Source organism: Canis aureus, chromosome 21 (assembly GCF_053574225.1).
Source record: "Canis aureus isolate CA01 chromosome 21, VMU_Caureus_v.1.0, whole genome shotgun sequence".
Taxonomy (NCBI): domain Eukaryota; kingdom Metazoa; phylum Chordata; class Mammalia; order Carnivora; family Canidae; genus Canis; species Canis aureus.
Genome location: NC_135631.1, coordinates 8,466,387 through 8,487,802, shown reverse-complemented (window position 1 = coordinate 8,487,802; position 21,416 = coordinate 8,466,387). Strand labels below are relative to the sequence as shown.

General features: G+C 50.0%; 1 protein-coding gene across 4 annotated transcripts in view; it reads left to right on the top strand.

Moving 5' to 3' along the window:
* The window catches only part of SHANK2 (SH3 and multiple ankyrin repeat domains 2), a 509,914-nt gene that overhangs the window by 92,872 nt on the left and 395,626 nt on the right, over window positions 1–21,416 (top strand). For all 4 annotated transcript variants that reach the window (XM_077862790.1, XM_077862788.1, XM_077862792.1 and 1 more), the window contains exons 5-6: window positions 2,999–3,070; window positions 5,301–5,409. In XM_077862790.1, the coding sequence (XP_077718916.1) occupies window positions 2,999–3,070; window positions 5,301–5,409 (181 nt within the window). The remainder of the gene's footprint in view (window positions 1–2,998; window positions 3,071–5,300; window positions 5,410–21,416) is intronic.

Here is a 21,416-nt window from a genome sequence, read left to right as displayed (position 1 = left end):
GCCAGTGGCCATCTGGCTGTAGTTGGAAGCATGACTTCCAGCTTCTTATCTGAGGAATGACCAGGGGGCTCAGAGCTGTTGTGGCTGTGGGCCTGCCTCATGAAAGGTCACCCGAATGCACTTCCATGTGAAGTGTGACGCCAGCCTCTGGCGATCTGACCCCCGGCTTGCCACATCCCCAGGTTTACCCATAGTATTTCCACGGGACGTATTTTTTTAAAAAACATTTTATTTATTTATCCATGAGAGTCAGAGAGAGAGAGGTAGAGACACAGGGAGAGAGAGAGGTGTGTTTCCTGCCGGGAGCCCAATGCGCCACTCAATCCCAGGACCCTGAGCCAAAAGCAGATGCTCAACCAATGAGTCACCCCAGGTGTCCCTCCATGGGATGTACTAAGATAGTCATTCATAGTCATTCAAGCAGCCTTTGTCCTGTTGCACAGTGTGCTTCTGGTATCCAGAGATTATACTCACCTCAGCCCCATCACACAGTGAGACGCTGTATGTGTGGAATTGAAGCTGTGCCTTCAGCAACCTTGGTGTGTTCTATGATATTATCAGCGATTAGATCACTCTGAGGTCTAAGAGGTCATGGCCCAAGGCTGGACATCATCCACACATTTCTACTCCTAATAGTGAGTTTGAGGCTGAGGTTATTGGGATCCTCATTAAAACAAGCATATGTCAGACCAGAGGGAGGGGTTTCGGTGGAGGAAAAGATGGGGTGCCACTTGGCATCCTGTGGTTCCCTGTTCTGACCTCAGTTGGCTCATACATAAAGTGGGTATCCATTGTGGAGGGGGGACCCGCTTGTTGGGGGCCTGCTAAATACCACTTTGTAGGTGTGTTAAAGGTTCTGGTCTGATGGAGCTCACACTCGACTGGGCGGTGGTAGACCAGGAACAGTGAATGGATGGTTCATTCCAGGACTGATATAATTTTCATAATGACATAAAACCTGGTGAAGACGGAAAAGGCCAGAGCCTACTCTTGATCAGAGAGGCAGTTGGAGGAGGTGACTCTGGCTGGCCCACCACTCACCCCTGAGAAGCAAATGAGAAGGCATGAGGAGGGCGTGAGGATGCACAGTGACCTGGGCAGGAAGGTGCTACTGTTTCTAGAACAGCAGGCACACGTAGTATCCCTCCCATGTCCTTCCTGTCCAGGGACTCATGTGTCATGGGAGCTGAAACTGAGAGGTTTGCAGGGGAAGCATCTCTACTCCTGCATGTGCATCATCCCAGGTAGGGCTTGGTCCGATCCTGGTAGCTGTGCAGCCCAAGCCCACCACCCAGCCTCTCTGGGCCTCAGGTAACAGCTTTGAAATTGGGGTAACATTAGTTCAGCTTTCTTGGTGGGGGCTGTGAGGCTCCAGCAAGGTGCTCTGTGGACGAGCTGGCAATTTCCTTGCCATGAGGGAGTTGTACCTCCACGTATCCATCCATCTCCTTGGGCCTGTATCCTGCCAGGTGATCCACGGTGTGAAATGAGATGTGTCTGGTGCTCTGCACATGAGGGGCACGCGTGGCTGTGAGCTCTTTGCCTCCGAGAATTTTGGTAGAATATGGTTGGCTGCTTATGAAACATTGAGGAAACAGCAGGAAAAGGTTTGGATTCCAGAGTACATCCCTCCATGGCCACGAGCCAGGAATGCTGGCGATCCTGGAAACACCCTCCTCCGAGCAGTTCCCATCTGGCTAAGATGGGAACCCTAGCGTATTTCTATACCCAGAAGCCACCACCCCCCGACTTGAATTCCCTTAGACTTGTCAGTTAGGGAGTCATCACCTCTCCCAACGTCACTCCCAGCGGCACCTGAAATCTCAGAGGTCTGATGGGTGAAGACGGGGTGTGCAGGGGCTCACTGCAGCCCAGGGCGCTGCATGCAGAACATGCTGTCCCCCTTGAATCTAGAACCAGGGGGTGAAAATCCTAAAATGGGCCTGGATCCCTGCCTCCCAGTTTGGTTCAGGAAGATGGACACCTGCAGTCTTTCCCCAGTGCTCATCCCGGAACCTTGAACAGCCGAGTCTCACGGAACATTTTGATTTCACTACAGTCTTATTTCACCACTTAAAAAAAAAAAATCAAGTTTCAGTGTGTGTGACAGAGGAATTCTGTGTGTCATCAAACTGCTGTTTTGTTGGCAGGAGATAGGAGAGGAGAGCAAGGTGGACCTACATGTGAAATTAGCTCAGTGCCAGGATGAGCTCCCTGCTGCCTCGACCTCCCCGCCCCTCGCTGTGCTCCCTCTCGTGCCATCCTCGGGCCTCCCCGCCATCACACCAGGGAGCTCAGTCCCGGATGCAGAGAGTCGGCCAATGCTGATGGCACGTTGGCGGGGCTGGGATCGGAGCAGGTGCCTTACCTGGCAATCTCTGCGAGTGCGACGGGCTGGCCGGGAGGAGCAGGAGGTGGAGGTGCTGGGGTTCAGGGCGGAGTGACCCCAGTACGTTCTTCTTGGGCACTGGCTGCGTCAGAACAGAATGTGTAGTTTCCAGCTCAGAGGAGACGCCGTGTTCAAGGAGACGGACGCCATCGAGAGTCCCTGGCAGAGGCTGCAGCAGGGACGCTGGCTTCCCCAGGGTGGGCGTCCTAGGGGTGGATGTCGAAGACACACATCCTGATTTGTCAGCGTGGCCACAAGCACGGTCGTGAGGACCGTGACCACCGCTCATGAGAGGAGCCCTGGCCGTGGCTTCCCCGTAGGAGGGGATGACTCCTTTGTCCCCCTGGGTTGCTCTCTTTGCTTTCTGTGCCTTTTCAGCCACGTGGCCGTGGATCTTCGCAGGTGCTGTTCCTGCAATGTCAGGGGCCTGCAGGAGGAATACGGTTAGTCGACCTGACACAGGAGTTTGCTGTGGGGCCCCTGCCTCCCGTGACGTGGCCGAGGACAAAGCCATGCTTCCCCGAACACCGCATGACGTATTCATCATCTCTTCGTATCATCATATCGTATTCACATCTCTTCTCTTTTCCTCTTTCTGTTTCCATGCAGTTTCGATACAAGAAGCGGGTGTATAAGCAATCCAATCTGGACGAGAAGCAGTTGGCCAAGCTACACACGAAGGTAGGCGGGCAGGGCTGGCATTCAGACGCTGGCCCTGTGTCGCATACGTGGCGTTACCATCTCTGCAGATCAGGGCAGTTCCTCGGGCAGCGGCTTCCTGTCCTGGGCAGCACCTGCCATGTGCATGTCGTGGAGGGATGGGGCCAGGATGTGCAGGTGCACTGGCTGCCCCGGGGGCAGGGGTGCTTGGTGAAGCTGGTGGGGGCTCGGGCAGGGGAACATGAAGATACCTCGAGGGCGGGGCTCTGAGCAGGGTGGGTTCAGACGCATGCACGGTGGGGAAGGTGATGCTATGTCCGGGAGCCCGCACACGCTGTGGGCAAGGCCCACGTGGCCTGAATTAAGCACATGAACGAACACGCCGTCCCGGGTCCCCAGAGCCCCTGAACACAGCCATCCTCTTCTGTGTGATGAAAGCATGCTGGGTGACAACTTGCACGTGGAGTAGGACCAGAAGGGAGGCTGCTCTGTGCACATCACCTCCTGGGTGTTTTTGGGTGGAGAGGCAGCCATTCTCTCTGAGCCACTGCTGCCACCAGAGAGGACACACTGAGCACGGAGCTGATTAGAGAGCTGTTTACATAAACCGCATGGAGGTGAGAGCAGCAGGAGGCCGGCAGGGGTGTGAAGGAGAGGGTCGAGGCCGAGAGCCATGGGCTGTGGTCCGTGAGCGCTCACTTGCTGGCTGGACGTGTGGTGGGTGCTTTTGCCCTTTGTCGGCGTTGCTGTGTGTGTCCACCAGGTGCTGGGACTGGGGTGCGTGGTCACACCCACCATGGCGTCGAGGAGGATATGTGTTATCTGAGGATGCTCGAGGGTGTGGAGCATAGAGAAAGGCAGTGATGGGAAGCTGCCTGGATGCAGTCCCTAGCCCGTCCTGGGCTGCCCGGGGAGCCTGCCTGGTGCTGTGAGCCCACACAGATTGGTTGTGAGTTCTCAACCAGCAGGTTCCCTTGGTTTTTGTTCTGACCCCCATTTGTATCACAACAGATGCATGGATTTTTATTGTGCTCAACGGGTGTGATACGCCATTATTTATTAATGTCCGCAAGTTGTCTAGATGTGGCTAGTGGCAGCCCTTCTGCCTGGCTGTCTGCCCTCTGGCCTGTGCTGCTGTCCCCTGAGCACTGACAACTTTGTGGCACAACTAATGGTCTGACTCCTTATGCATGTTCCCTGCCCAGCCCTAGAATCCACCTGGATGGTGGTGTTTAGACCTCAAGGTCTGGAAGCTTTTTTTTTTTTTCCTCACCTTCTAACATGTAGATAAAAATGTGCTTTTTGGATTAAAAAAAAAAAGTCAGTTACTAAATAACAGTGAAAACGTTAAGTGAGAATGAGTGTATCTTGTGTCTTTGGGCATTTGCTAATTTTGGCCCTAGAAAGTCCTTAAAGTGTGTGGGTGGAGATCCAGCCTGTGTTGGGGGGCTGGAGGCCCAGCCCCCGCCCCCCACCCCCCCGGTGCTGCCCACGTGGTGTGTCCTGGGAGCCATGTGGAGGGGGCACGGAATCTGGCCTGTGGCAAGAGTTAGCTCCTTCAGAGGAAGGCAGATTGTGTATTGGGGTTATCCTCAGCTGGCCCAGGCTTTCTGCTCCATGGCAGGAAATCATGATTCCAGTTACTGACGAGGCCAGGCATAGCTGGGGGACGTCCCTCCCCACCAGGGTTGACCCACTGATCGTTTACCCCACAGGATGTGATTGTCTCTTTTGACCTTGAATTGCTCCATGACCAGGCATCTTTGTTTCTGTGCAAGTAGTCACAGACGTTCACCAACAAGTGGATTCCCTGAGTGACAGCTGCCCTATCTGCTCTCCATCGCGGCTGCTGCTTTAGAGATTACAAAGCATAACTATCCATCCTTGGGCCTCGCTCCCCAGAGATGGAGGCTGAAGCTCTGGGGTGGACCCTGGAAGCGGTAGTTTTTTGAAGTGGCCCAGGTGGCTTGTCCTTTCAAAAGCGAAGGATCGCCCTGTGGCTCCTGGCACGGGCAGTGAAAGCAGGAGAGTTCTAAAACCTCCATCCAGGACAGGCTGGCTGCGTCTGCCCCGTGCTGGACTCCATGCTTGGTGCTGAAGTTCCAGGTGCAGTGAGCTTGCCACCTGGCGGGTCTGCAGCGCCCTGTCCGGGGTGGCTCCCTGTCCCCAGAGGAGGCTGGAGCGTGCCCCGTAATAAGGAACCTTCCCAGGGGCTGTAAAGACATTTCTGTTTTCTTATTTTTCCCCTTAGACCAATCTGAAAAAATTCATGGACCATATTCAGCACCGTTTGGTGGAGAAGGTCGTCAAAATGCTGGAACGAGGCCTGGATCCAAATTTCCATGACCCAGAGACAGGAGGTAGGTCCTGGGTGCGGAGGACATCAGTAAGCCTCGCACAAGTGCGGGCTCGGCCCGAAAAAGTGCCTCTGTCGTCAGATCCCACACGCATGTGCAACACTTAGGCTTTTCTTGGTTTTTGAAAGTGCTTTCTCATTCCTGGGTGAGTTCCAGAGAAGGGCCGAGCCGTGGAGCCGAGCACGGCGCCTGGCGCACAGTAGGTGCTCATCCACAGCCGCTGGGTAAGCGAATGAATACAGGAGGGATGGTGAGGCGTGTGGTGCTGTTGAGCGCCCGTCAGGGCAGACACGCTGGCACGTGCACACCTTGCTCTTCCAGCTGAAACCTGCCTCCTTATTTACATTCGCAAATCCGAACAGCCCAGGGGTTCCCGAACTCCGTGCCTGTGACTTGTGGGGCTGGGTGATTTCTTCATCTTTAAACAATTCCAAATGAGCATTGATCTTTATTTATTTAATCTTACCCCGCCCCCGCCCCCAGTTTTATTGAGATTTAGCATCGTGTTTCGATACTCTCCTCTGAGGACTGGTTAACGTGTCTCCACGCAGAGTTACAGTTGCTTTTCTTTTTTATTTATTTTATTATTTTTTTTTTATAAGGTCTCTTTATTTTTTTATTTTTTTATTTTTTATTATTTTATTTTATTTATTTATTTTTTTTATGATAGTCACACACACAGAGAGAGAGAGGCAGAGACACAGGCAGAGGGAGAAGCAGGCTCCATGCACCGGGAGCCCGACATGGGATTCGATCCCGGGTCTCCAGGATCGCGCCCTGGGCCAAAGGCAGGCGCCAAACTGCTGTGCCACCCAGGGATCCCTACAGTTGCTTTTCTTGCAATGAGAACCCTTAAGATCTGCTCTTTCAGCAGATACACAGAACAGTAATGTTAACTGTAGTCACTGTCTCTGGGACTTGGGACTCATATATCTCGTAACTGGAAGTTTGTACCTTTGACTACCTTCACGCTGATCCCACCCCGCCGCTGGCAGCCAGCCGTCTGCTCTCTGCTTTGGGAGTCGGTATTTTGGGGTTTGACGTGCAAGTGACATCCTACGGGCATCTGCCTGACTCATTGCACTCAGCTCGGTGTCCCAAGGGTCCATCCATGGATCGTCAGTGCCCCCACAGGATCCAATCCTTGTGGCAGGATTTCCTTCCTTCTTATGGTGGACTCTGTCCTGGGGCCAGATGGTGATTCGTGGCGAGGGCTGTGTCATGTGTTGTAGGACATGTACAGCATCGCCAGCCTCACCCTGGGCTCCAGTAGCACCACCCCACCTGTGACAACCAGACTGTCTGTAGACCTCGCCTGTGTCACCCTGGTGGGAGCCCTGCCAGGGACACGCCGAGCTGGGCTGGCCGAGAGGGCTCAGGTGGTCTCTGTGGCAGCTTGGGGTGTTCATCCTTGGGGTGTTCATCCCTGGGGCTAGAGAGGGTTCCTCCTGGACTCAGCCACTGCGGGGCCCCTCCTTCTCTTCTGGTGACTTGCCAGCCCTCCTCCGGAGGACTGTCACATAAACATGTCCCGCTTGGCCACTCAGTGACTGAGCCCACAGCACATGCATGTATCTGCTCAAGGATGGAGCTTTCTCATCATCTCTAGGGGTTCCTCTGACCGCTGCAGCTGGGGCAGGACCCCCGCCTGTGCCCATCCAGCTGTGCACACCCCCCGCCCCCACACACACACCCAGCACAGGCTGCTGGATCACAGCCGTGATCACTGTGGACTTGTATGTCTCCCAAATATAACTTCTGTCTGAGATGCCAGGAGATGGGACACGTGGTGGTGGGAGGACACGGAAGGCACTCTTGGAGGGGTCGTGCATCTCCAGTGTCTGCAGTTCCCTCCTTGGGCAGCCTTTGCCCTGGACGTCCACCAGCCTGGCCTCGAACGTGGCTGTTTCCAGATGATTCCACGGAGGAGGGCCAGCAGTAGGGGGTAGGTCAGGGGATCTGCTCTGGGCTGCTCTTCTTCTCACACGTGGCCTCCTTCTCTGAAACTGGTATCTTCCAGATTCTGGGCTTGCAATGACTCTCCTTCCAGGGCAGACTCTACCCAGCTTCCAAAACCACTCAGCACAGACCCAGATACAGGTCTGTGCCCATTTCTGGATGCTCCTGGCTGTCTGGGAGAGTTTCCTCTTGGGCTGCCCCTGTCTCTACCTTCGGCCGGTGGATTATGTGATCAGGCTGTGTGTGCCGTTGGGGTTTGTCTGTTTGTTTTGTTGTTTTCTTGCCCAAACAAACTAAAAACTGTTATTTATTTTTAAGTGTAACTTGTAAAGCAGAGTCATTGACGTGCAGTGACTGCCAGATGGTCCACGTCCAGATCTCTCCTGGTCGTGGTCAACATTCCCCTAGAAAGCAGAACCTTCCCCCCTTCTCCATCTTCTCTTGGCCCAGCTTTTTTTTTTTTTTTTTTAATTAGTAGATTTTATTTGTTAGAGCAGTTTCAGGTTTACAGGAGAATGATTGGAAAAGCTGGAAGCTCTGTGGGGGTCCCCGATAACCACCAGCTCCCCTGTTATCAGCATCTTGCGTTAATGGGGCAGATTGTTATAGCCATGAGCCCATCGTTACTAATTAGAGTCCGCAGGTTACTTTGGGGTCCACTCTTGGTTTCATCCGTTTTGTGGGTTTTGATAAGCAGTTATGACAGGTGTCCATCACCATAGGGTCATACGGAGTAGTTTCCTTGCCCTCAGTGTCATTTGTGATCCACCTTTCACCCTCCATCCCTGCTAACGCCTGGCAACCACTGATCTCTTCACTGTCTCCATGGTTTTACATGGATGTTGTAGAGTTAAAATCATAACGTATGGTCTTTTCAAAATGGTTTCTTTCGCTTCATAAGATGCGTGTGCGGTCCCTCCGTGACTTTTCAGCTCAGGAGCTCACTTCTCTTTAATGCTGCCTGGCACTTACAGTGACTGGATGGACCACAGTTAATTTTTCCATCCACCTGTTGAAGGACATCTTGGCTGCTTCTAGGTCTTTAGCACTTGTGAAAATAGCTACTATAAACATCTGTATGCAGGTATTCTTGTGTGTAGACATAATTACCAATGATCAGACATACTGGGTTTTATTTTTAGAGGTCAAACAAAAATATTTACAGGATACAAAAAAGAGATATTTAAGATAGAAAGTTCTGAACCAGAGGCCATGTGCAGACCTGAGACCCCGCTGTAGACAGTGCCGTCAGACCCTCACTGTGCCCCAGCTCCACCGTGCCATCCTCAACATCTTCAGATTTTTCATGCACACCCCCAAATTAGGCGAGAAGAAGCCATTCTAGCTGGGGGCCAGGGAAAGTGGGGACCACGCACGAGGAGTGAAACAAGCGCGGTGAAGAGTGGGACGGACGTTCCCTGTAAAGGAGCTAAGCTGTGGATAAGTCCCAGGATGACGGCACAGAGCAGCCCCCATGGGAGGTGAGCGCTGCCCAGGGAGGCGCCCTGGCTATGGAGACAACCCATAGTTGACTATCACAGGCTGCCTCCAGACAACAGGTAGTGTGACCAACTTGTCCTCATTCTCCTGGGATGGCCCTGGTTTTCACATTGAAAGTCCCATGCTTGGGGATCCCCTTGGTCCCAGACATTCTGGCACTGCCAGTCACCCTAACAGTGACCAGAGCACTTAATAATCACAGCCATAGTTACATGACAGCCTATTAAGTTCCAGTGATGTGTCAAGGGCGTGGGAAGCCTCTTTTCCCTTAATCATCGTGTGTCCTATGAAGCTGGCCCTCTGTGTTTGGCCAGTGTCCTCTGAGAGCAGAGGAGGCAAAGCCTGGGCTCATCTGCCCTGGGACCACAGGGTCTATGCTCTCACCCCTGGGGAAAGGAGGTGGGTCTCTCTTCTCACGCGTGTGCCTGGCGAGACACGGCCAGGGCTCTGGCTGGTGCAGAGGGTCCAGGACTGGACGGTCTGTGGTCTCGGAGCAGGTCCCCTCACCGTCCTGGGATGGGAGCATGTGCTGCAGCGCCAGGCCATCCTGGTGGGAGGGAAGAGCTGGCTTGTTTCCCCTCTTACTCCAGACGCTGCACTGTCGTCCTCATGGGCTCTGACAATTGTCGCCTGTTCCACTAGAATAGGCACCAGCTCCACACTGAGTTGGGTGACTTTTTCAAAGCCAGTTGGCGAGCAGCAGAATCTGCGGGAAAGCCGACTTCGCCCCTGGTGTAGAGAGTTGAAAGCAGCTTGCTTCCTAAATGGCAGGAAACACGATGTTCTGACTCAGGCCATGGCCCTGTAGTGGGCTTTGTGGTTTTCAGACGCTTCTGGGCTGCATGTGGGGGCCCCAGGTTGGAGAAGCAGCCCTTTGGGATGAGGGATGTGCAAGAGATAATGAAATCTCCATAGAACGACCTGTCAATTAAAATAAAGCAGCCTGTGATTACAACGAACTGTCTGGTGCCTATTCTAGTGGAAATTTTAATAAGTAACAGCAAAGGTCACGTGAAGAAATAAAGCTGCACCCACCAGGGTCTCTGGGCTCATCTCCTGCTTTGGTTGGCACCTGTGGGACAAGGCGCGTGGTGTTCTGAGTCCCAAGGAAGGAACGAAAACTAGTAATTTGAGCAAAAATTAGTTTAGTGCTTTTATTTCACACTGTGTTCCCAAATTTGAAAGAAGCACAGGCATGACAAAAGGTGGGGTGTTAATAAAGCCAAAAATAAAGTCTTTCAAATCATGGAACATATTGAGAAGTAAAAAAATAGAATTTTCATTGATGGAGTGGCTTTCTCCGGTCACCTGTGATGGGTCTGGACTTCACCTCTGAGATCCAATGACTAAGTTAGTTTCCAGGGAGGTAGTAGCTCATCAGTTTGTCAGGCTGGTGTTGTCCATCATCTGTGCCGAGATGTGCCTGGCTCCACCACGTGTCGCCACAGCCCGGCTCCTGGGAGTCCCTCCTGGCTCCCACGTGGCCCAATTAGAAGCTTTCTCGGACACTCTGGCTCCCCATACGCCGAGCAGTGCCTCCTCCGAGCGCTGCCTTTGAGGACAGAAGGGGCTTCTTGGATGCAGATGATGAACAATGGTCCACATGTGGTTGCCTCACTGGAGCCCCTATGAGAATCCTGGAATTAGATTCTCCAGAAATAATAACACTGGGTACACAGAAGGGGGGGTGCATTTTGAGCAGACAGGGTTCCAGAACCTCATAAATGTCAATCTGCAGAGAGTCGGAGATACTGCTGGAAGACTGTGCCGCCACGGATTGGGTTCTGGTGCATATGGCTGGTCAGGTGCACTTCCTGGTACAAAGGAGCCTGTCTTCAAATGCAAGCTCGAGTAGAACATGCAGTTACTTCAGGGTTTTCTTTTGTACACCACACTATGTTTCAGCGAGGGTGACAGGTGACTCATAAGGTGCGTATGGTAGGGAGAGATGCAGTATGTCAAGCAAGTAAGGAGTTTGGGTGGGGGCAGGAACGAGGGCTGCAGGAGGGGGCCTTGGCATTGGGCCATCTGCCACAACTGGCCAGGGGGAGAGGAGGTCAGTCTGGGCGCTTGTCACAGTGACCCATGTCATGGCATGCACACATGGCCAGGGGCAAAGACCCTGTGGTCCAGAGCGTCTCCTTACGGGGCCTGCTGGGGGTGAGTGAGCAGCAGCATTGTCACATCACACCATCACCTGTTCTTTAATACCTAAATAAGAGCAGTGACTATGTTAGAGAAGTTTGGGGTTTACAGAATTGTTATAAAGATGGTACAGAATGTTCCACCTGTACCCAGAGCCCATTTGCCCTGATTACCATCCTACCAGAGGAGGGTGCATTTTATAACCAACGAGCCAATCCTGATATGTTGCTATTAACTAAAGTGCATGCTTTCTTCATATCTTATTAGTAGGTAACGTCCCTTTTTTGCCCCAGGAGTCCTCATGGCACGTAGTTGTCTTGTCTCTGTAGGCATCTTTTGGTTGTGACCGTTTCTTGCGTTTTCCTTGTTTTTACTGACCTTGGCTCTTTTGGGACCTGGGCGGGCATATTTTGGAATGTCCCCCTTATTGGGGTTTGTCTGGTGTGTGTGCATCATCGTCAGAGTGGGATGTGGGTTTGGGAGGAGGACCCCAGGGTGAAGTATCCTCCTACCCCATCACGTCTGGACTCGTTTCCCCACCAGACTTGTCCCTGTGATGCTAGCCCTGCTCACCTGGGTGAGGCGCACATCAGGTCCTGGCTATACAGTCCCTCTTTTTTTCCTTTACGGATTGTCCTCTTCTGAAGGAAGCCACTAAGCGAAGCCCCCACCTGACAAGTGGGGAGTTATGTGCCACGTCCTCAAGGATGGAATATCTGCATGTTTGACGGAGGTTTGTCTTTTCTCCCCCATTTATTTATTTACTCTTACATTCATTTACCTATTGGGTATTTAATTCATAATCTGGATTATGGCCCAGGGCTGTATTTCATTGCTCCCAGCTCTGGGCACTGGGAGCTCTTTCAGCTGGCTCCTGTGTCCCTTGGACAGACCCTGTGGGTCATTATTATTTGCCCCAGGTTCACCCTGTATGTTTCCTGCCCAGACCTAGAGCCCGCTGGTCTTCCAGGAGCCCGCTGCCTCTTACTGGAGAATGGTTTTAGGAACCAAAATCTGGGTGCTGAATGTGCTCACTGCTGCTGGGGTGCACTTGATTCCTGGCCCTCGAATGTGGAGCAACAAACTGTGTGTATGTGTATGCTAACTCACAAATATGTGCATATCTATAAATGCTTCTGTATATGTATTAAGCTGAATATGAGTTCTTGCTAATGTCTCCGACTCTGATCTGTGGCCACATGGATCAATGCAGTCCCTTCCCTTTGCTCATCCATAACCTGCCCAGTAATAGTGAGAAACCGGGCTTCCTCCCTCTGCCATCTGTTTATCTAATTGCTCAATCACAGGATCCGTGAATAGTGGTTTCTGAGTTGCTGACCTGCACCCCACAGTGGAGGCAGCTTTGTGAGTTGCTTGAGCATGGCACTTACCTGGGTTTGCTTTGCTGTCCGTCTTGCAAACCACTCCCTTGAGTTCCTATTCTATGGTCTGGCATGTAGTTCCCCAACTCCCTCCGGCAAGGCTATTTTTTACATTTGTAATACAGTTCAACTCTTTTGTCACATTCTGCATTCCAAACCAGGACGCCCCCACCACATCTCCTCTATGAATTTTTCAACTTCATTTAAAAATTTGCATGCATTGAGGTTCACTCCGTGTGCTGCGGAGTTTATGATTTTGACAGATGTTTGAGTCTTGTGTTCACCATTACAGGGTCATACAGAATACTTTCATCACTTAAAACAATCCTCTGTGCTTTTTACCTATTCCACCCTGCCCCTCTCTGGAGCCCCTGGGACCACTGATTGTTTACTTCCTCCATAGTTTTGCCTTTTCTGGAATGTCATATAATTAGAATCAAGCACTGGTTTTTCAGACTGGCTTTTTTTTTTTTAAGATTTTACTTATTCATTCAGTCATTCATTCATTCATTCATTCATTCATTCATTTGAGAGAGACAGACTGAATGCATGAGCAGGAGGAGGAGCAGAGGGAGAGGGACAAGCAGAGTCTACACTAAGCACGGAGCCCGATGTGGGGCTCCATCTCACAACCCTGAGATCATGGCCTGAGCTGAAATCGAGAGTTGGCTACTTAAGCAACTGAGCCCCCCAGGCTCCCCTGGGGTGGCTTCTTTCATTTAACAATATGTATTTAAGATTTGGCTATATATATATATATATATATAATTTTTTATTTTTTTGCATGGCTTTTCTTTATCTTGCTTCATAGCCATCTACTATATTGGATGTTCCAGTTTTGTTTACCCGTCCCTGCGGAAGGGCACCTTGGTTGCTTCCAGTTTGAGACTATTATGAATTAAGCTGCTATAAACTTTGGTGTGCAGGGTGTGGTGTGGACAGAAGTTTTCAAATCAGCTGGGTGAATACCAAGGCGTGCAATTGTTGGAACATATGGTAAAATATTTTTATAGTTTTGTAAGAAACTGCCAAACTGCCTTCCAAAGTCGTGCACTGTTTTGCATTCTCACCAGTGGTGATTGGGGGCTCCTGGGCTGCCCATCCTTGCCAGAAATCGGTGCTACCAATGTTCTGGATTTTATCCCTTCTAGTAGGTTTGTAGTGCTACAAACCTGTTCTCCCTGTTGTGAGGCTTCAGGTTTTGCTTGCTCAAAAGGTCATATACTTTTCCAGCTCCTGATCTGGTTGGTCCTGTGTGCCCGCTTCAGACCACATTAGTCCACGCCTTCCTTGTGAGAGAATCCCCAGCCACACACCACTGTCTGGGAGCAAGAACCATGCACTTTTAGAGTGTCTGACCTTGAAGCAATGCCCATGGGCTTCCTGCCTCCACAGGCCTGTGTGAATGACATAACCCTTGCATGGGAGTCAGGAACCTGGCTGCAAGACTTTCCCTGGTGTCTTTGGAAGCCCTGGCTGTTAGGTCCCTCAGGCCAGGTCTGATGGCTCTCCCTGAAACTGGCCACACCTCCTTCTGGAAACAGGATTTTGTCTGGAATAGGAGGCCACAGGCCACAGTTCTGTTTTTGGCTTCTCTATACCTGCCTCCCTCCTGTGTGTTCCCCATTATCAAAGATGTCCTCACACAAAAGTGATTCGTGCCTGCTTCTGTTCACAAATCTGCATTGCCAGCACCTGCTTGGGACTGTCTCCTCTCTAGCACATTTGGCCGCCGGAACTAGCATCTCCAGAGAATGTGAGGACAATCGTGATTCTTCCATTTGTGGGAAGTGGCAGGAAGTACAAGAATGATGCCCACCTCCACCCCCCAGCCCCCTGGTTCGTGGGCTCATGTGAGAAGCAGTTGCCAGAATCTTTAGAGAGGCCGACAGTTTGGGGAAAACTGCTGCCACCCTTCATACTTGCTCGCTCATGTCAAGGCCTGTGGGTTGTTTGGATGAGTCTCATGTGCTCACCTGGGATCACATCACGAGAATGTGTCCCCCTTGTCGAGGACCATGTACCACAGAAGATGCTGCAGATCCCATTCTCTTTCATGGTGGGGATGGGGCGTTAATCAAATATTCTAGTCTAACTAGACTAGTCTAACATACTGGAAGAGTCTGCGATTTCGCATAATTTAACACTGAAACGTTGAATGCAGATTAATGCCAGAGGCGCTGGTGAATCCAAACAGGAGTGATGTCCGTCCTGCAAAGTGACTTCCATGCCCACAGTACCCACCTGCCCCACTGTCTTTGGTAACTGGACACCGAGTAGTTCATGTCCTGTGCACCCCATAGGCAGGTGCTAGGACAAGGAGAGGGCTGAGCTACTGCCCCTGGTTGGCATTTGCAGGAACACATACATGGACACATCAGCAGATATGACAGGTGGCAGGGTGGCTGTGGACATGTGCCAACCAGTGAACTTCTGAATAGTCAAAGATTCTTAACCCAGAGGATGCCCTGGGATTGTCTTCCTGTCCTTTTATCTCACAAAGGAGGTGCAGATGGTCCATCAGGCGGTGCAGAAACAGCAAACTTTGTCTTCCTTTTAAAAACATTTGTCTGTGTGTATTTTGTAACACATTCAATATGTTAGTAACATACGCCATGTATGATTTTTTATTAAAAATTTTAGTAAGATATAACTTACATATAATTAAATTCAATTTTTGTGTTTTGTAAGGCTTTATTGAGATACATTTCACATACTATTAAATTTAGCCATTAACAGTGTACAGTTCAATGGTTTTTAAAAATATATTCAGAGTTGTACGATCGCCACGATCTTTAGATCACCCAAACAGGAGAGGCTGTGCCCTTCTGCCATCACTCCCCATCCCCAATCACCATCCTTGGAAGCCACCAGTTTTTCTTTATATCTCTAGAGATTTGCCTGTTCTGGATGTTGTATAGAAATCGAGTCACACACTACGAGGTCCCTTGTGACTGGTTTCTCACTCAGCATCACGGTGTCAAGTTCTATTTAGGTGGTAGTGTGTGATGGTGCTGTGTTCCTTTTCGTGGCCAAGTGGTATTCCTCTGAATGGGCCACTTTTGCTTATCCAGTCATCAGTTGCGGCCATTTGGGTCGTTGACACTTCTTGGCTGCTGTGGACATCCTTGTACAGAGCATGTGGACACGTGTTTTCATCCGTCTCATGCACATATCTGGGGAACTGCTGGACTGCATGGTAACTCTGTTAAACCTTTTGAGAAGCTGCCAGATTGTTTTCCAACGTCTCTACATCATTTGACGTCCCACTAACAGTGTGCGGGAGGTCCAAGTCCTCCACGGCCTTGCCAACACTTGCCGTCACCTCTCCTTTTTATGACAGCTGTCTTAGTATGAAGTCCCTGCTCTCTCTGGTTTTATTTGCATTTCCTAATGACCAGTGATACTGAGCATCTTTTCATGCACTTATTGGCCATATGTATATCTTTGGGGAAATATCTGTTTGGTTCTTTGCTCCTGTTTTGATTGGGTTATTTGTCTGTTCTTGTTGAGTTATGAAAGATCTTTATACATTCTGGATACAAATCCCTAATCAGATATGTGGTTTGCTAGTATCTTCTCCCACTCTCTGGGTTGTCTTTTCACTTCTTTGATGGTGCCCTTTGATGGCCAAAAGTTTTTAATTTTATAAAGTCCAATTTGTTTATTTTTTTTTGTCACTTGTGCTTTTGGTGTCATATTTTTTAAGGTAAATAAAAATAATGCCTAACTCGGGGTTACAGAGATAGGAGTAAATCTCTGTTCTTTCCTACAATTTGATAGTTGTAGTTCTTACATTTATAAGCCATTAATGAGTGGAGTTTTGTATATGGCGTGAGGTAGGTCTCTGCTTCATTCATTTGCATGTGGAAATCTAGTGGTCCCAGCACCATTTGTTAAACAGACCATTACTTCCCCATGGTCACGTATAATTTATAAACACAGTGGTAAACTCACATGAGGGACAGCACCATTTTGGGGGATTTGCTTGTTTACTCATCACATACCTGATCAGGTGGGAGAACTGTGCCCTAGGCCCATGTATCTCAGACTTGATGTCCATTTGTGACCTGGGAATCTTGCTAAAATGCCAATTCTGGTTCCGAAAATCGGGAGGGGGCCTGAGATTTTGCCTTGCCTTGCTTTGCTTTTCCTTTCTTCCCTTTCTTTCATTCATTCATTCTTTCCTTTTGATATTTTGCATTTCTGTTTAAGGTTTTATTTATTTTAGAGAGTGAGCACATGAGAGAAAGCATGAGCTGGGGAAGGGGCAGAGGAAGAAGCAGACTCCCTACTAAGCAAGAAGCCCAACATGCAGCTCGATCCCAGGACCCCAGGATCGTGACCTGAGCTGAAGGCAGACGCTTAACTGACTGAGCCACCCAGCACCCTGAGATTTTGCATTTCTAACCAGCTCCCAGGTCGTGCCCATGCTGCTAACATTGGAGTTAGCAGGTGTTCAGAGCCATGATTCTCATGTTAAAAACCACATAAGGAGATTTTACCAGTCCTAATACTTGGGTCATACCAACACTGATTAAAGTAGTATCTGGGCGTGGGGCCAGGTGATGCCACTGTGAACTAGCCTTCTTCTGCCAAGCACGTCCTGTGGACCACAGCCTATTAAAGGTGCAGAGTGATAAGTCCCATTGAATCACTTCTGGGAATGAAGTCCACATTCTTTGTATTAACCAGCTCTTTGGATGATTCTTATTTCCTGCCCAAATGTGAGAACCACAGATCTAGGTCATGAGGAAGGAATCTCTGAATCTCCTCTCTCTCTGGTCCTTGTGAATGTTGAGATTTGATCTCAGGTCACTGGATTTGTCACAGAGATGGGGATGAGCACACCATGGTGCTGTAGTGAGGCTTCTTGCTGTTGAGACTATGGTGTTTGGGGACATGTCAGATTTCTGCTGACCGAGAGGAGAGAAGGGCAGAAGATGGGACAGGGATGTAGCCTCACCTCTCTAGCTTTGCTTCCACTTCTCAAGTGTCCCCTTAGAAGGAGACATCCCCATCATGTGGACTTTTAGAATATTCCAGCTGGAGGCCACTTCTCCCCTAGAGGGTTAGCAAACACAACCACGAATGGCTTTTCCTGAAACTTCTGGTCAAGGAATGTGTCCACAGTTTTGCATTTTGGATGGCAAAATTTCAGTCTGACGCAGAAGGGATGTTTCATGTTTTTAGAGATACAGGTTTTCATAAAATGGATCATGTTAGGAAAGTGAGCTTAATGTGAGTGATGGCAGAAGCCTGACCCCACTGGAATATTGTCCCTTTTATGTCTTGGGGTGGGGGAGGGTATCTATCTCCATGTTAAGCTGGTGCTGTGAGTCTTACCTGTGCTGTCACTGTAGATCCTGTTGGTCCTCACACTGGTGAGAGCTTTCTCATTAGGACGCACTTTCAAAGCCGTGACCCCCTGTTTCCCCTCACTTTGGGCTGGACAGGGTGGTGTTTGCACCACAGATGGGGAATCAGGTCCTGTGGGGTTGGAAGTCTCTGTCAAAGTCATAGCTGAGCCTACACTGAAGCTCGAAGGTTCAGATGCAAGGCCAGGCTTTTCCCACTTGCGATATTTTGCATGAGGCATTCAGGCAGAGGGTATGGAGTCTATCATCTCTCAACTATGAATAACTTAATGATGAATTTTATGTTAGAAAACAACACTAAGGTAATTGAGTGCACAGTTTGCGCTCTCTCTGTCACTTATGAGTCCAAATAGTAATCTTCCGTTTTATTCATTTTTAATTATCTATGCGTATGTATGATCTCCATCTACGTACCCTCTTGTCCATCTTTTCACTCACACATCTCATTTTCTTTCTCCCTTTCTCCTTCCCTGTTTCTCCTACCCTGTATCTACCCACCTACTCATCCATCTATCTATCAATCCACCCATTCACCCACTCATCCATCCATCCACCTATCCATTCATCCATTCACTCATCCATCCATACACTTACCCATTCACCATCCATCCACCCACCCAGCCAGCTAGCCATCCGCCCATCATATGCTCATCCATCTATCCACCCATCTGTCTGTCTGTCCAGCCAGCCATCCACCCACCCACCCACCCACCCACCCATTCCATCCATCCGGTCATCCACCCACCATATGCCCATCTATCCATCCATCCATCCACCCATCTACCCATCTGTCTGTCCATCAATCCATCCATCTATCCACCTACCCATCTCATCCATCCATACACCTACATTCACCATCTACCCACCCACCCACACATTCTATCCATCCATCTACCTACTTCTCTAACCATCTGTCCACTCATCCACTTATCCAACCATCTACCCACCCCCTCATCCAGCAATCTATTTACCTATCCATTATCTTATAAAAGCTCAAGAATACTGTACCTTATTGTCCTCCTGGGACAGCCACAGTCCCCAGTACAGAGTGGAGCACTTAGTAGGTGTGTGAATATTTGTCTCGTTTGCTCCACATTTTAGGAGAATCGGGACTGTCTCTTGCTGAGAAAGTCACATGGGATTGTGCCGGTCCAGGTTGCAGTGGGGGTGGGAATGCTAACAAGTATTGGCTTCATGGTTCATTTTAGAAATTACTTTTTTTTATTGTAAAGTAATCAAGTCATTGCACAGGCTTGTCAAAATAGAGAAAAAAGATGTAGCGAAGAGAGCAAAATTTGTGTCTCTTCCTGAGACTAACTGCTCTGGCTTCCAGTCTGAGGGTGCTCCCTGGGGTGGGCGCCATCCTGCACAGGATGCATGCATTCAGTCTTCACAAAGTCCCGTGAGGTGTGGGTCCTGCTTTAACCCTCACCTTGCAGGGGAGGAAACAGGCCCAGAGGGTTTTGGAGACCTGTTCAGGCCGTCCAGCCTTCCAGGAGCAGAGCTGGGTTTTGCTGCCTGTAGTCCCTGCCTCTCTAGGAGGAGCTGCCCACCCACACATTTGGTTTCTGAGGTCTTTGTCTGGCACTTAGATGCTCCCAGGAACACAAGAGGGCATGGGGTGTGCACACTCCAGCCAGCAGCACGCTGAGCCTGCAGGCGTGGACAGCCATTCTGTGCTTCCACACCTCTCCTGCCGCGTGCTTCTTGCTGCTGAACCTTGTTCCCCGCTCTGGACAGACTGGAAGCCAGTAGCAGGTGTCCTTGTGCTATGCGTCCAGGTATTTCCCACATCTCCTACCTGCAAACCTTCCTGCTAGTGCCTTTCAAAGCATGGCTGGTTGTTCCCTAGGGCAAAAATGCCACCAGGCCATTTCTAGGGGAGAAAGTATTATGTGTTCAAGACTTTCTGAAAAGATCAGAGTAGTTTCTACTCCACTGGGCATTGAGGTTGAGAGACTGGGGCCATCTTGAGGTTATACTTGCTGAGGTTCCAGTATATTTATTAAAATAGAAGTAATTTCAAAATGCTAAATCCAAGGAGTGTTTTCCAAGAATTATGATGCAGGTCCCAGGCTGGTTTAGAGGAGTGGTCACATGGTCATCAGTCACACAGAGTAAGCCCCTAATGGTCACAGGTTTGCAGGTGATGGATAAGCGTCTTCTTGGGATGGTTCCATCAGCCTCATGTGGAGTCTCATTCGATGTCCCCTTCCTGAGGAGCATGTAAGGTGGAGGGATCTCCTCACCTCCCTGGAGTGGGTCCTGGTCAGGTTTGAACATGGTAAGTCTGCAACACGTCCTTAGGGGAGAGCTCTTTGAGGAAGGTACCACCTGTCATGGGTGTTGTCCAAGGGCTGAAGGTCCCCCTCTTGGACATTAAGACACATTACCATTAGTGGGGTGCCTTGTTCTTTACCCGTGTATCTACTCATCAGCACTTACGTGCCTAGCACCATCCCAGCGCGTGGCTCTGCCCAAGGGGTCTGTAATTTGGAGTCAGAGGTATGACCCCAGCCTTGGTTCCAGTTTTATGTTTGCCACCACCCTCTCTGAGACGATGTCCCCGTTATAAAATGATGCTGAGGTTGTTGGCTATGAAACATCATGGTATAAAGTTAAAATCTCCTCTGGAGCACCTACCTTTTGCATTGGCCGTGTGTGGAAGACCAAATAAGAAAGAAGAATCCTAATCATTTTGAGGGTTGACCTTGTGCCAGATGAGCATCAGTCCTAAATGTATCTTACACTTGAGGGGCTGACTTCTTCCTCTCGTTGCTGTAAGAAATTTGACTTTGAGGCATGGATGCTGGTGGCTCCCAAGGATCAGGCCTTCCATGCCTTCACCACCTTTACCAGCCACCCCAGGACCCAAGACCTCACTGTTGCCCTCCAACACCTGTGGCTGCGATGCCACCTGGGCCAAAGTGGTAAAGGCCTAACAGTTCCCTCTCTCCTCTCTAGAGGGTGGGAGTCTAGTCTCTCCACAAATTTGCATCTGTCTGCACATCAGCCCCACTTCCATGTCTGTGCCCACACGTGGAGCTCTTGCCTGACTCCATGCCTTCTCGACCCCCAATACTCTGCCCCTCACCATGGCACATCCAGGTGCAGGGTGATTCTCACGGCGAGTTTTATTTTATTTTATTTTACACTTTATTTTTTCATGAGAGATACAGAGACATAGACAGAGGGAGAAGCAGGCTCCCTGCATGGTGCCCAGTGCAGGACTCGATCCCAGGACCGTGTCCTGAGCCAAAGGCAGTTGCTCAACCACTGTGCCACCCAGGTGCCTCTCCCATGGCGAGTTTAAAGAGCATTCAAAACAGTGCTCATTTGTGGATAATAAGCCCAGGAATTAAGGCTAGGTGGGGGTCGTGGAGCTGAATTCACAACGCAGTTGCCCTTCCTGGGGACCGCAGGAACATGACAGAGGTACAACCAGAAGGGAGTTCAGTTTCAGGTCAGATGCCCTGGTTATTTTATTCTCAAAAGCCTGAAGTCAGAACAACTCATCATCAGCCAGTAGTGTTTCTGGGTCCTGGGACATGCATGTTGTTGTAGCGCTCTTGGCACTTTTCTAGAAGGTAAAAGCCTCTCAGATGAACGCCATCAGGACAGTGTGACTTGCTTAGCAGTGGTGATG